The sequence below is a fragment of the Coturnix japonica genome, chromosome 3 (genome assembly GCF_001577835.2).
Source record: "Coturnix japonica isolate 7356 chromosome 3, Coturnix japonica 2.1, whole genome shotgun sequence".
In the NCBI taxonomy this organism is placed as follows: Eukaryota; Metazoa; Chordata; class Aves; order Galliformes; family Phasianidae; genus Coturnix; species Coturnix japonica.
In genome coordinates this window covers 69,599,355-69,612,357 of record NC_029518.1, presented here as the reverse complement: position 1 = coordinate 69,612,357, position 13,003 = coordinate 69,599,355, and the positions used below count along the sequence as shown (strand labels likewise).

Genomic DNA, 13,003 nt, shown 5'->3' with positions numbered 1-13,003 from the left:
ATGGGAAGTGTCTCTGCCTATAGCAGTGGAGTTGGAACTGGATAATCTTAAAGGTAGTTAAATTCATGATAATCAGTAGACACTAACTTTTTTGCGCAGTTTGAAACTGATAAGACAAGAGGGAATGGTTTTAAACTAAAAGAGGGGAGATTTAGGTTAGATTTTAGGTAGTTGGGTGGATTTTGGTTGGATGTAAGGAAAAAGTCTTACAGTGAGGCACTGGAACTGGTTGCCCAGAGATGTGGTGGGTGCTCCATCCTTAGACAATTTCAACATGAGGCTGGATCAGGACCCAGGTGACCTGATCTAGCTGTGGTGTCTCTCCCTGCTCATTGCAGGGGAGTTGGACTAGATGGCCTTCAAAGGCCCTGTCCAACTCTAAGGATTCTATGATTCTAAGAAATTCTTTGCTCGGTAAAGACGGTAGTGAGATATTGCAGAGGCTGCCCATAGAAGCTGTGGGTGCCCCATCCCTGGAGGTGTCCAAGACCAGGTTGGATGGGGCCCTGAGCAACATGACCTGGTGGGTGATGACCCTGCCCATGGTGGGGTGTTCAAACTGGGTGGGATTTAATGTCCCTTCTAACCCAAGCCATTCTATGATTTTATGATCCTGTGATCTTTTCTGAGTTGGGATGAACTTGGCCTCTGTAGATAAAAGGGCTATCATTGGCTTTCTGTAAGTGACTGCATCATTCTGGATCACCTCTGTTCATTCCTCTCTTGCTGATCTACCCAATGAATGAGCTGAAGAACGTAATTGAAAGGTGAACAAGTTCCTCACAGAGATGCTGGGATACTGCTTCCACTGCTTTTCCAGCTTGAAATGGGAAAATAAAGCACAGTAAACAAATTGGTATCCATAAGATGCTGGCAGTTCATTTCTAGTTGTTGGTTTAGTGGAGCAATAAGGTTAACAGGGAGCAAATTCACCTCAGGAGTCACAGTCAGATTGATGCTGATTTTGAAGATTCTGTTTTTCTTGCTGTTCTCCAGGGCTGCTTTGTTTTTAAACCAAGTCCCAAGAAGAGAAAGGTGTCTCGAACAACAGGTTAGTACACTTTGGTACATGTTGCTGTGCTCTGAGGGAGTTAATCCTGGAAGCTTCAGTCCTGATTGAATTCTGTCATAGCTGTGTGAGTTGCTCCCTTGTGTAGGTGAAAATTCATTTTTTCAGCAGTACTCAAGAAAGTAGTTGATTAATGCAATTTTCTTTTTCATCTTCAGCCACCAAGATTGTATAGGTGGCTTTATCTTTGCATATATATATATTTATTTCTTTGTTTATTTATTTTGTACAAGAGAACTTATTTCTATGCTACCTCAAATTATTTCCTGACTGACAAACGATTGAAGACTACGAATGGGCTGCTTGAAGCTATGGGATTTAGAAGTCTGTTCCGTATTGTCAGTGGTTTATTTCTTTTCCTCAATAACCTTAAGCAAAAGCCACCTGTGAACATCCCATGTACTTTCTTGTATATATTTTTCTCCAATCCAGAATGTGTTTATGTCACTTGAGGAAGACTTCAGTCTTGAGTCTTATTGGAGCTTATTGAGTCTTACTGGAACTGTAAATAAGTTGCTATTGGAGAGTGGCTCAGGGAAATTACTGTTCTTATGCCCAGATTCAAAGCTTTTTGATCTTTCCTGGCAGCACCAGAGCTGTCAAGAAGTGTGACAATTTGTGTATTGAAAGAAAGAAAGAAATGGAAGGGAAAGCAGTATGGCCAGACTTCTGAAAATCACCACAGGTTCATTAATTACCAGAGGGACTTAAAACAACACCTACTTCAGAATTAATCCCAAGTTATTTTCTGATTTCTGAAGGCTTGAAGGCATTCTAGATCAATCTCAGATATTTTGCTTCTCCCTTTCACAAGCAGCATGTATAGAAGTAAGAGGCAATTTGGAGATGAGGCCTGGTTTGAGCTTAAAGGTTTTGTTGGCATAGTTATGTCAGTTAAGGTTACGTATGAAAAATAATGATACAAATCTGTATTTCATGTAACCTAACAGTTCTTTCCCAGTGTGCTTTGTTGTCTTCTGGAAATCAGTATTAACTGTGTTATCCTGGGAGAACAGAAAGGATCTTTGATGTATGTATTCTTGCAAGCCTTTGTGCTTCATATCTGACTGTAATAGCGATGGAAGGTTGAAAGGGGGAAGCTGACCCACAAAATTTCCTGAAACAGGGGAAAGACTTGTTTTATGTATTTATTTATTAAATAATATTAACAGTAACAGCTTTTTGCCCTTCTTCAGACTTTAGCTATGTGGGACTTGGGCTGACAATAGCAGGACATGGGGAAATGGTTTTAAGTTAAAAGGGGGAAGATTTAGGTTGGATGTTAGGGGGAAGTTCTTCACTAGGAGAGTGGTTAGGCCCTGGAACAGGCTGCCCAGGGAGGTTGTGGATGCCCCGTCCTTGGAGGTGTTCAAGGCCAGGTTGGACGGGGCCCTGGGCAACCTGATCTAGTAAATGTGTGTGTTTGGTGGCCCTGCCAGGCAGGGGGGTTGGAACTACATGATCCTTGAGGTCCCTTCCAGCCCGGGTCATTCTGTGATTCTGTGACTTGAGGTGGAAGCCAGCTCTTCTACTTTTGTCTCTATAACTGGGCAGTACATTCTGCTTATTTCTTCCCTCATTCAGCAGGATGCCAGTGGTTAGTTAATTGGCTGAGATAATCAGCTGAGCTCCCTTACATCTTTATGTATTTTTATGTATTTATATATGAAAAGATGTTCTCGCTTCAGTTGAGTGCTTTGCTTTCGTCTCAGCAAAGAATGCTTTGCCTTAATAATCTTGTCTGCTTGTGCTTCCTTTCTAGCTGACTATTTCAGAGAAGGACACAGTGATTTGGAGGACAGTGATCTACGGTTTGCTACTTGCCAGTCATTACAGAAACAGGTCAAGTCAGAAACAGAGGTGAGTCTTGCACCTAATGTGAAAGCAGCATTTTGCATTTATTACAGTTATGCTTACTTCTTTGTTTGGTTCTTTTACACACATGCTAAAATAAGCAATTTATTAAAGCAATAAAAGAGCCAGGATGTAATAAATATAGAAAATCCATCAATTATGCATTACTTCTGATCATAGCACTACATGCTTTGAGGCTTCAAGCTGCTGCTTCTAAGTATCTGCTTTTACTAATTGAACTTATTAACTCCTGGCATAATTGTGTTGTTCTTTCTCCTACCTCCAGTACAGTCGTGTGCTTGCCAGCCCCCTAAGGATTTTAAGCTGCTTGTGTCCTAATTGTTACAGAGCCCAGCAGCTCAAGATTCACAATGGATTGATGTGAATGTAACTGCATGGATGTCAAATGTTGAATGACACAGCTGTACATTTAGTCTGTCAATATAGTATGGACCATGTCAGTGGGTTTGTCTGGTGGGGATGGGAGTTAATTTCATACTGAACTATGGCCTCCTAATTGTGTGTTAGATGGCATGCTGTTGTGTCTGAATAGCCAGCTGGCTTGTATTATAGTACTAATAATTGCTTCCGTACAGCAGGGATTTCCTCCTCTGTTTGATGTCAAGGATTCTGGGCAAGTATTCCATATTCCTCTGCCTACTCTTAGGCACTGAACATTCTGAACATTGAGGGTTTTTGTGTTTTTTCTTTTCCCAAAGTTTGTTTTGGGATGTACAGTAGTAGCCAGCTGGATGAAGCTTATAGTTTAAACCCTTAGGCTAAACTCATAAATTCCTCTAGTTTTCTCCCTGCAATCCACCTTGCTTTGACTAGTCAACACTCTTTTCAGCATCACAGGGCTGATTACAGAGCACACACAGAGGCTTTTAGAGGTGTTTAGTGGCCGTTGTTTTGGCGTGACAGGGTAGACCCCAGCACTAGCAGAAAGAAACTGCCTTGTCAGTTGCACAGTGGGATTACAGGGAAGACAACATGCTGTAGCCCCTTTTGGAAGACCTGTTAAGTCTTCTTTGTTTGGCACAGTGTTGTCAAGGGTTTTCACAGAATCACAGAATGACCAGGGTTGCAAGGGACCTCAAGGATCATGTAGTTCCAACCCCCCTGCCTGGCAGGGCCACCAAACATACACCTTTACTAGATCAGGTTGCCCAGGGCCCCGTCCAACCTGGTCTTGAACACCTCCAAGGACGGGGCATCCACAACCTCCCTGGGCAGCCTGTTCCAGGGCCTAACCACTCTCCTAGTGAAGAAACAATGCTTCTAGATAGTGAACAGTGGCTGCAGCCTTTTCAGATCAATGAGGGTTTTTTTTCCTAGTGCTCTGCAAGGATTTGCCTCAGAATGGCCATCATGATAAAAAGCCTTCCTTAACTACCTAAAAGCTCAAAGCCATTGCCATCTGGAAAATCATAATTATTTCCTATCCTAAATGTCCTACGATTTTTCTCCATGAAGGGATGTCACAAAAACTCTTCTTTCTTCTCCTGGTAGGAGATACTTCATCCTATGCTGAAAAATTGATGTGGGCCTTGCCTTAGTTTGATTAATCAAAGGGCAAATTGTCTGCAGTTATTTTTGCTGCTATACATAGAATTTTATTCACCAAGCTTCTGGGGTCTCTGTCATGTTTCCTACTGAGTTCTGAATTATTGTCCTTTTATCCCACTCTTGGAAAACATGGAGGCGATAATTGTTTCTGCATAGATAATTGTGATAATTCAGTTTGGATGATGTTTAGTGTAAGCTGCTGCTCCATGTAGCATCACTTGTGAAGTCAGACCAGGTAGCTGAGAGCTTTACCCAGTCAAGGTTTTATTTCTTCAGTAACTCTGGTGTAGTAAACCTGATCTGTGGTAGAATTTTGGACTGCTGGGGATTCTGATAGTGTCCATGGGAGGCCAGCAGGGAATTCACCAAAGTTTTTGCCAGGTTACTGTTTCCTGATGATTTGTTGGCAGGCTCTGTGTTCTTGCTGGCTTTTTCCAAAGCACTGTACTCCTTTTTGGATTTGTGGAACATGTATTTTTGACCTCTTTGGTTCCAGTGTTGCAGAGTGTCTTGATTTTTAACCACTGCTTTAAACAGTGTCTTGCAAATGTTGTCATACATCAGGGGCTTTCAGAAACATTCACTTCTTCAAAGGTGACAAATGTCAGGCCTACGCCAAGGGTCCAAGTTAGACACACATATCCCAAGTGCAGGGCTGTAACATGGTAAGTTCAGAGCTGTAAGGTGCAAATGATGGTTTTCAGACTGCAGTTGTTAGTACTGTAAAAGTGATTGAACTTCCATGCGAGTAAATGAGCTGAGGTGCAGAGCAGACTAATATACTTTGTGGAAATTACCAGAATAGTGCAAATAACAATGTTATTTTGGCACACAAAAAAATAACTCAATGGATTTAAGAAACCTATGTAAGTACATAAGTACTGTGGCAGTCTGAATTCCATCTTCACAGTGTGCAGTGGGAGAAATAATAGAAACTGTAACCATGCAACATTAGGACTCAGAATCTTGTTAGACTGGCTCAGTGAAAACCTGTGCAGTAGCAATCAGAAGCTCATGGTGTGTTGGATATGGGAGATGATTCTCTGAGGATTATTGTGGGAACTATAGTAACATAGGAACTAGTGTGATGCTATTATAAAACTGATAGCATAAACTCATCTTTTTAAAATGTCATGCTGCAATTTCCCTTCAGTTACCATGTAATTTACCTGGTATGAGCTGTGGCAGACAGTCACTATCAAAAAGGTCAGAGTATTCTTGAATACATAGAGGATGAAAATGTTTTTGTGTACACTCTTACCAGTTTATCAGCCCTTTACAAGGAGTGCACCAGGAACTCTTGTCTGTAGTTGAAATGGAGCTCAGGGTTTTGAGCAGGCATCATGTTCAGCATCCTGGAGATGTGGTCTTGCTTCTCTTGGTAGCTTCCTCAGCAGTACTGCTTTAACCAACCTTTGTGACTTCATTTAAAATCAGCTTCACAGCTTCATGTGTCACTTCTTGTTCCTAAGAAAAAGCCCTTAGTGCTACACCAGATCACAGAATCACAGAATGACCTGGGTTGGAAGGGACCTCAAGGATCATGTAGTTCCAACCCCCCTGCCTGGCAGGGCCACCAAACATACACCTTTACTAGATCAGGTTGCCCAGGGCCCCGTCCAACCTGGCCTTGAACACCACCAAGGACGGGGCATCCACAACCTCCCTGGGCTAGATATAACACTGGAGTCTTCAAGAGCAAACTGGTACAGGAAAAGGGTAGGAAAATGAGGATACTGTGGTATTTCCACATTTGTACAGATAAAATTCTTTTTGTCTCCTCACAGCAAATAGAGGAAGAATTGAATGAACAGTTATTTGATAACTTAGTGAGTTTTTTGAGGCGGTCTCATTCTGCGTTCCAAGAGAAGAAAACAGAATGGATGTGTCGGGTGAAGTCCAGAGAAATCCCTACTGCGGCTCTTGTCTTAGGTAACTTCTTAAAGATATGTTCTGTTGTGTCTATCTGCGCACTTACAGAGGCTTGAAATTGATTCAGAGATCAAAGAGAGTTGTATTACTTACTTACAGCAATCAGTGAAGGCCAGGTCAGCTGGAGAAATGTTAACAAAAAGAGTTTGTATTGGGAAAAGGAAGCAAGAATTGACCTGTTTCCATTTTGTCTGTGTGCTTAGTAACTCAGTGCAATGAATTTGCTCCTTCCTTAGAGGTTCATCTTAGGCAACCAGTAGTGATTTGGGTTTTCTTTTCATGATGCAGCGGAGATGCTTTGATTCTATCCCCATATCTGGCACTAATTTCCTTAGTGGTTTCTATGACTAATCCCTGTGGCACAGAATTATACAGCTTCTGTATTTCTGATATATGTTAATGAGTTGACTCTTGCAGAGCATCTTTATGTGTAGGAAAGTGGCATCTTTATCTTGGAAAAGGAGCGGAGGGTGAGAAAAATAGCTGAAGGGCTTACTAATAAAGTTAGTGAAGTTCTGAAGTTCTTTTTTCTTCTTCCCCTTTCAAATAGTCATAACTGAAAACTTGAACCTAGTTCAGGGCAACCTGATTATGTTTTCACTGGTTCACAAACCTGTGCTGCAGATGTGTCATGTCAACAGTAACAAAGACAGGAAGGTTAGTTTGCTTTTGGATGCAGCAGAAAGTGGGAAGTTCCTGCTCTGAATATTTCCATGGAAAAGAAGCTATGATTTGCCCTCTGAAGACTCCCCTTTCCCCACACTGTTTCCTCTTCCCACTTTCCTTTTATTTTTGACTAAGGATGTTATAACAAAGGCGGTAAATGTTGAGTAGGTCATAATTAATTCAGACTGTAGTTCATAAAAACTCACAGTAATTTCCCTGCTTGCAGAAGTCCCATGCAAATTCAGGTCTCAGGGGTCTGCACTGCCGTTCTCCTAGAGAAAGTGAATTTCATCTTTTTATCTGTGGGATTAGTTGCCTGTGGATGTCTTTGAGGTTATGAGTGGCAGGGAAATTAGAAAACCAATCCTATTCCCTGCAGGTTTGTACCCTTGAGAAATCTTTCATAAAAAGTAAGGAAAAATTCTCCATTAGGTGTCTTTACAGTGATTCTCTGTTCCTTTCAGCTGACTGGTATTAATATGTATGTTCAGTCTTATGCTGTTTTTTAATCTGTCCTCATAGATGAAGCGATACTTTTCATTCCTTCCTTGGATATCTGTGTTATCTCCTGGTCTTTGTCTGCAACTCAGTTTATCATTCAGTCACCATGGTCACAAGGAAATATGCACTTAAATAATCTTTCTTTTAGGTGTGAATGTTACAGATCACGACTTCACCTTTCGAAGTCTCTCAGAAGTCCTTCAGAATCAAGTTACTCCTTACATAGCATTGCTGGAAGCCAAAGATTGCCCAGGTAATACTGCAATAGCTTTGCTTCTTCGTTTGAATAATCTGTCTATTAACTAGTAATTCCAGTTTTTGTCCCCAAGTGTAAGAAAATTGAGATGGGAGAGATCTTGAATACCTTCAAAAGATTTGTTCAGTCCCAGGATAATACAGCAGGAATTCCTACTGTGTTTTAAGATGTGTCTGTAGTTCTTTTTCAGACATTGAAGATTGAAATGCCGTTTAGTTGTAACACGAATGTTGAGAACATGCTAGTTAGTGTACTGCATGATAATATTGTAGGTTGGCTTTCCTCTTGTTTGAGCGGTTGATGTATGGATGCATTCCACTTTTAAATGGTTAGACTCACATTATTGCAGCAAAGAAATGGGTAGAAAAAAATCTGTCCCATAAATATTATTTAAATGAAATGATTAAAAGAACACATGGCAGAATCCTCATATCTATTGGTGGCCTTCCAGTTTATTTTTAGGTCATTCTGACAGCAAATGTGGAGTTTAGGAAAGGTATGGGGCCACATCTTAGTGTGAATTATTACCATCTAGGTAGAAAAGTGGAAAAAAAGTTGGAGAGTTTGTTAGAGTATGAGCTGGGGAAACGCTAAGGATGAAGGCCACTAAACAAATGTCTTTATCGTATTTCTAAAAATGTGTTGTGAAGGCATAAAGAATCTGATGCAGAAGCTGTTGGGACAGCTGATGAACTGCTGTATAGATGTGGACTCATCGGAAGAGGAGGACTATGAACACGTTCCCCGTAACAGAGTACGTTGTTCAATGACTTCTCTTATCAACTGGTATGAGAATGCGACAAAGGTAAGATTTTTTTGTATCACTAGTTTACAAAAACATCTGACTTATGTGTTCTTTAAGAGAAGGAAACTGAATAACTCAAATTTATATGCACTAGTGAAAAAATGCAGAAGTTAAATTTTTCATCTAATGTGAAGAAGCAGCTGAGACTGAGGAGATTCAAGTATAAATCTGTAATGTGTAATGGAGTTCATATGTGATAAGGAATGAATGTCAGGATTCTGGAAAAAAATAGGTATACTGCTACTTTATAATATATTTACTTGGGGACCATAAGCTGAAAATGCAATATCAACTTAATTCTAGGTAGGTGCTTTACTCCCAGGAGTGCTGGGATGTTTATTAAAATAAAACTTCAGGAGAGAACATCCCTCTAGGGGAAAGACACCACACTGCCTGGTGTGGCACTGTGTCATCTGCAGCCCATACTACAATGAAAAGCAGTGACAAAATAACTTTCTAAATGTTTTTTTTTATCATTGTATTTGATAAAGCTATTTATGTTTTATTCAGGCTTTTTTTTTTCTGTCTTGAATGAAAGCTAGAAGTGATTTTTATGAGCAGCATGTTAAGTAAAAGTTTAATGAGTGTATACTTTTAGTTACTGTATGAATATGTAGAGAATGGGCAGTTTCCATGTCCCCAGCTCAAATGTTCCACTGTCTCAGCAGAGCATTACTGTCTCACAGAGCTGGTTTTGTCTTTGATGGCATATAGAATCATAGAATTGCTCAGGTTGGAAAAGACCTTAAAGATCAGAGTCCAACCACAACCTAACCATACTGCCCTAACTCACAACCCTTCGCTAAATCATGTCCCTGAGCACCACATCCAAATGGTTTTTAAACGCATCCAGGCATGGTGCCCCAACCACCCCCCTGGGGAGCCTATTCCAGTGCTTAACAACCCTTTCTGTAAATAAGTGTTTCCTGATATCCAACCTAAAGTTGCCCTGGTGCAGCTTGAGGCCATTTCCCCTCGTCCTGTCACCAGTGAGACCAACCCTACTCTCGCTCTAAGCACCTTTCAGATACTAGAAGAGAGCAAGGTCTCCCTCAGCCTTTTCTTCCCCAGACTAAACAGCTCTAGTTCCTTTGTTTCCCTTCAGTTTGTATATTCTTTGCCTTTCCTGCTGTGCCAAACAGTAGGAAGAAAACTTGGAGTTCTTGACACTTCTGATAAGTACAGTTGTAGCAAAAAAGTCAGTTGAGTCACTTTGGTACATTATATTACTGTAGACGTGGGATTCAGTCTTTTTTTATTTGATTGCCTTCTGTTTATTAATGTACAACCAATGACTTTAAAGAGAACAGATTCTGATACTCCGGGCAAAAAAAGAACATCTTCCAGACACTGCCAGTCTCCTCCAGTTGTTGTTATCTTCAAAGACATGGAAAGTTTCACCACAAAAGTACTTCAGGACTTTGTAGTTATCAGCAGGTAATGTCACTTGGAGTTTTGTTCTTCCAATCCATTACTGGTTTTCTATTTGCAGCTGATAAGAAGTATAAAAATGAAGGAATGTTACCAGAGGGGAGCTGGAGCAGACATTGATGCTGCTTATTAGCAGCAGTGATTGAGCAGTGAGTGACAGACTACTTCAGATGCTTCTGTGCTTCTGTCCTTCCTTAGTGCTGTCTTCCTTAAAATCATCTCCAGCATTGCAATAATCAGCCCCACTGTTCTCCAACAAGAGCGCCCTGGCTGAAAGTGCAGTTACAGCAGGGTCAGAGCCACAGTTGTAGAGTTAATGCAGATACAGCATGCACGTCTGATGTCCCCTCTAAATAAGGCTAGGCAATTTCACTTGCTGTGAGGCCCACAGTAAAATTGCTTTCTACTTCAAATCTGGCAGATGGGTTCTCTGGAGGGATGTTTCAAGAAGTAAAATCAGAAATCACAATTATCTCGGAATAATTGACTGTAAGGCAGGGGGAAATGAGGTTTTAATTGTTTCTTAAGTGTCATGCTCTATTTTGCTTTTTGTGGCGAGGATAAATACCTCATTATGAGCATTTGGAGTGCAGACAAAGTGAAGTTTATGTCTGTCACAGCCTACTAGCTGCACATACACTTTGAAAAATAGACCTTGTTTCAAAAAATTTCAGAGGATTCAGCTGTTTTCATGATTAGGAGTTGGCTTGATTAAAGCAGAAGAGAAGAGGAGTGCAGTGAAAGCTGGGAAGAGTCGCATAGTACTTTTTAAAAGTTCTTTGGGTTAATTGTAGAACTCAGATTTATTCTCCTCCTTTGTCTTAAATGTGTCTAAGATGAAGTGGGTTAAGAAGGGATTCTTCTGATTAGTTGATCACAAGATTAAACAGTGAGCAGTAACATGTAGAGTTTTGTTTTTGTGTTTAAGTTTATACAAGGAGGTAATTGTAGGGGTGTCAGCTGAAACACTGAGGTCAATAAGCAGCTGTGGTAAAAGACAATAAAAAATGAATAAATTGTCATATTTTACCTGGAGGTGATTTAAGGTAGCAACATTTGGGTTCCCTTGAAACTCCATTTAAATGCTCTTGAGGCTGTTAGCTGTGCAATATCTCTTCTCATTTTTCTTTAATTCTTTGGAAAGAATAAAATATAAGTGCTAACATTCAGTTCTCTGGATGTGTTGGTACAGCACTGTAACTGGAAAGATGCTTTTTATGCTGCTTCCTGAAATTAGAATCCTAAAATATCATTTAATTTGATTTTCTGTTTTAGAGTTTTAAGTAGCTTCCTTTTGTGTTTTGGTTTGTTTTTTTTTTTCTCCTTGTACTGCATAGAATCATAGAATCACAAGGTTGGAAAGGACCTATAAGATCATCTAGTACAACCTACTCCCTTTACCATACCTACAGAAAACCACTAAACCATATCTCCCAGCTCCCTATCCAGACGCCACTTGAACACTGCCAGGGATAGTGACTCCGCCACCTCCAGCACACATAAACACTTCTGTTTGGTTGGTTTATTTCTTTATTACAACTAAGTCATATGTGGTCAATGCTGCGATAGGAACATAATGTGTTTATTTCACGAGTTTCTGCAACATGACTGTTAAGTTGTTGTTGTTCTTTCTCCTCTCCTTCCCATAGTCAGCATATTGGTGAATTTCCTCTCATACTGATTTTTGGAATCGCTACATCTCCAATGATTATCCACAGCTTACTTCCTCACTCTGTTTCCTCTCTGCTGTGCATTGAGCTTTTCCAGTCCCTTTCCTGTAAGGACCACCTGTCTACTATAATTGACAAGGTAATTCCCTTTCTGAATAGGATGCGTGTATGTATTCAAGCACAGTGTACACATACAGCCTTTAAATACAAGTTTGCCTGAAGCTTTAGAAATTGAATCTATTCCTGAGTGATGTGAATTTTGGATATTTCTATCCATAACTGCAGGGTAGCTTCTTAGTTCTCAGAGCTTCCTCCCTGCATTGAGACACACCTGCTTTCATCTTTGATTTAAACGGACATCTGTGCGTACTTGCTTGGGCTATTACTTTGACCTTCCCACCTCTTTCAAGAAGAGTAGTGCTTTGATCTGAGCTTCCCTTTGCTGAGAAAAGGATAGCCCTAAGAACAGAATATATCAGTTCCTCCTGAATTCTGCGGTCTGTAAAAAACTTAGTAGTTATCCAAGTGGTCAGTTCAAATAAGGACTTTGCTTATGTAATTTTGCATGTAATCCTCTGTGCAGGAGTTCTAAACTTGTTGCTTTACGTGCTGAAAGTAGTGGTATCCCCACTATTAAAGCGATCTGCTTTCCATTGTTTGTAATTTAAAAAGTAATACAGAAATAATGGTAAGCTAAAACTAACTGAAAGATTGCACGTTAATTACTAAAAGGAACTTAGAAAAATGTGGTGAAATAATAAACTGAAACACAGTCTTTACATGAGTGTTTGTCCTTCCAGATATGTTTTTAGAAGTTGGCAGCATATTCAGCATCTCATTTACTCAAACACTAATGCGTGCTGAGAGTCATGTTGAATTGTGAATATAAATTCTGCTGAGTTGAATTCAGGAAGGAATTTTTATGCCTGTGTTTTCCTTCTTGTCCCCTTTAGGTACTTTTAACAACCCAGTTTCCACTTAAACTGAGTGAGAAAGTTCTGCAGGTTCTCATCAACATATTCCTCTACCATGATTTTTCTGTCCAGAATTTTATCAAAGGATTTCAGGTAGGCAGTGGGAACAGGAACTCACATTATGGGTGGTGAAAATGAAGTGTGATTCATTCATGATTACCAGACACTGAAAGACATTTCTGGTTCCTATTCTTGCTGTCATTGATGTGGATGAAAAAATGCCCTTTGAAAACAGCTTGGTTCTGTGAACAGGTGGGTGTTTCTCTGCCAAAGTTT

The 13,003-nt window shown here is 40.2% G+C and overlaps 1 protein-coding gene across 1 annotated transcript in view; it reads left to right on the top strand.

The window, feature by feature from the left end:
* The window catches only part of ORC3 (origin recognition complex subunit 3), a 32,187-nt gene that overhangs the window by 1,109 nt on the left and 18,075 nt on the right, over window positions 1-13,003 (top strand). The window contains exons 2-9 of the mRNA XM_015858896.2: window positions 997-1,051; window positions 2,832-2,929; window positions 6,280-6,424; window positions 7,740-7,844; window positions 8,498-8,652; window positions 9,956-10,089; window positions 11,733-11,892; window positions 12,707-12,820. Coding sequence (XP_015714382.1) covers window positions 997-1,051; window positions 2,832-2,929; window positions 6,280-6,424; window positions 7,740-7,844; window positions 8,498-8,652; window positions 9,956-10,089; window positions 11,733-11,892; window positions 12,707-12,820 — 966 coding nt within the window. The remainder of the gene's footprint in view (window positions 1-996; window positions 1,052-2,831; window positions 2,930-6,279; window positions 6,425-7,739; window positions 7,845-8,497; window positions 8,653-9,955; window positions 10,090-11,732; window positions 11,893-12,706; window positions 12,821-13,003) is intronic.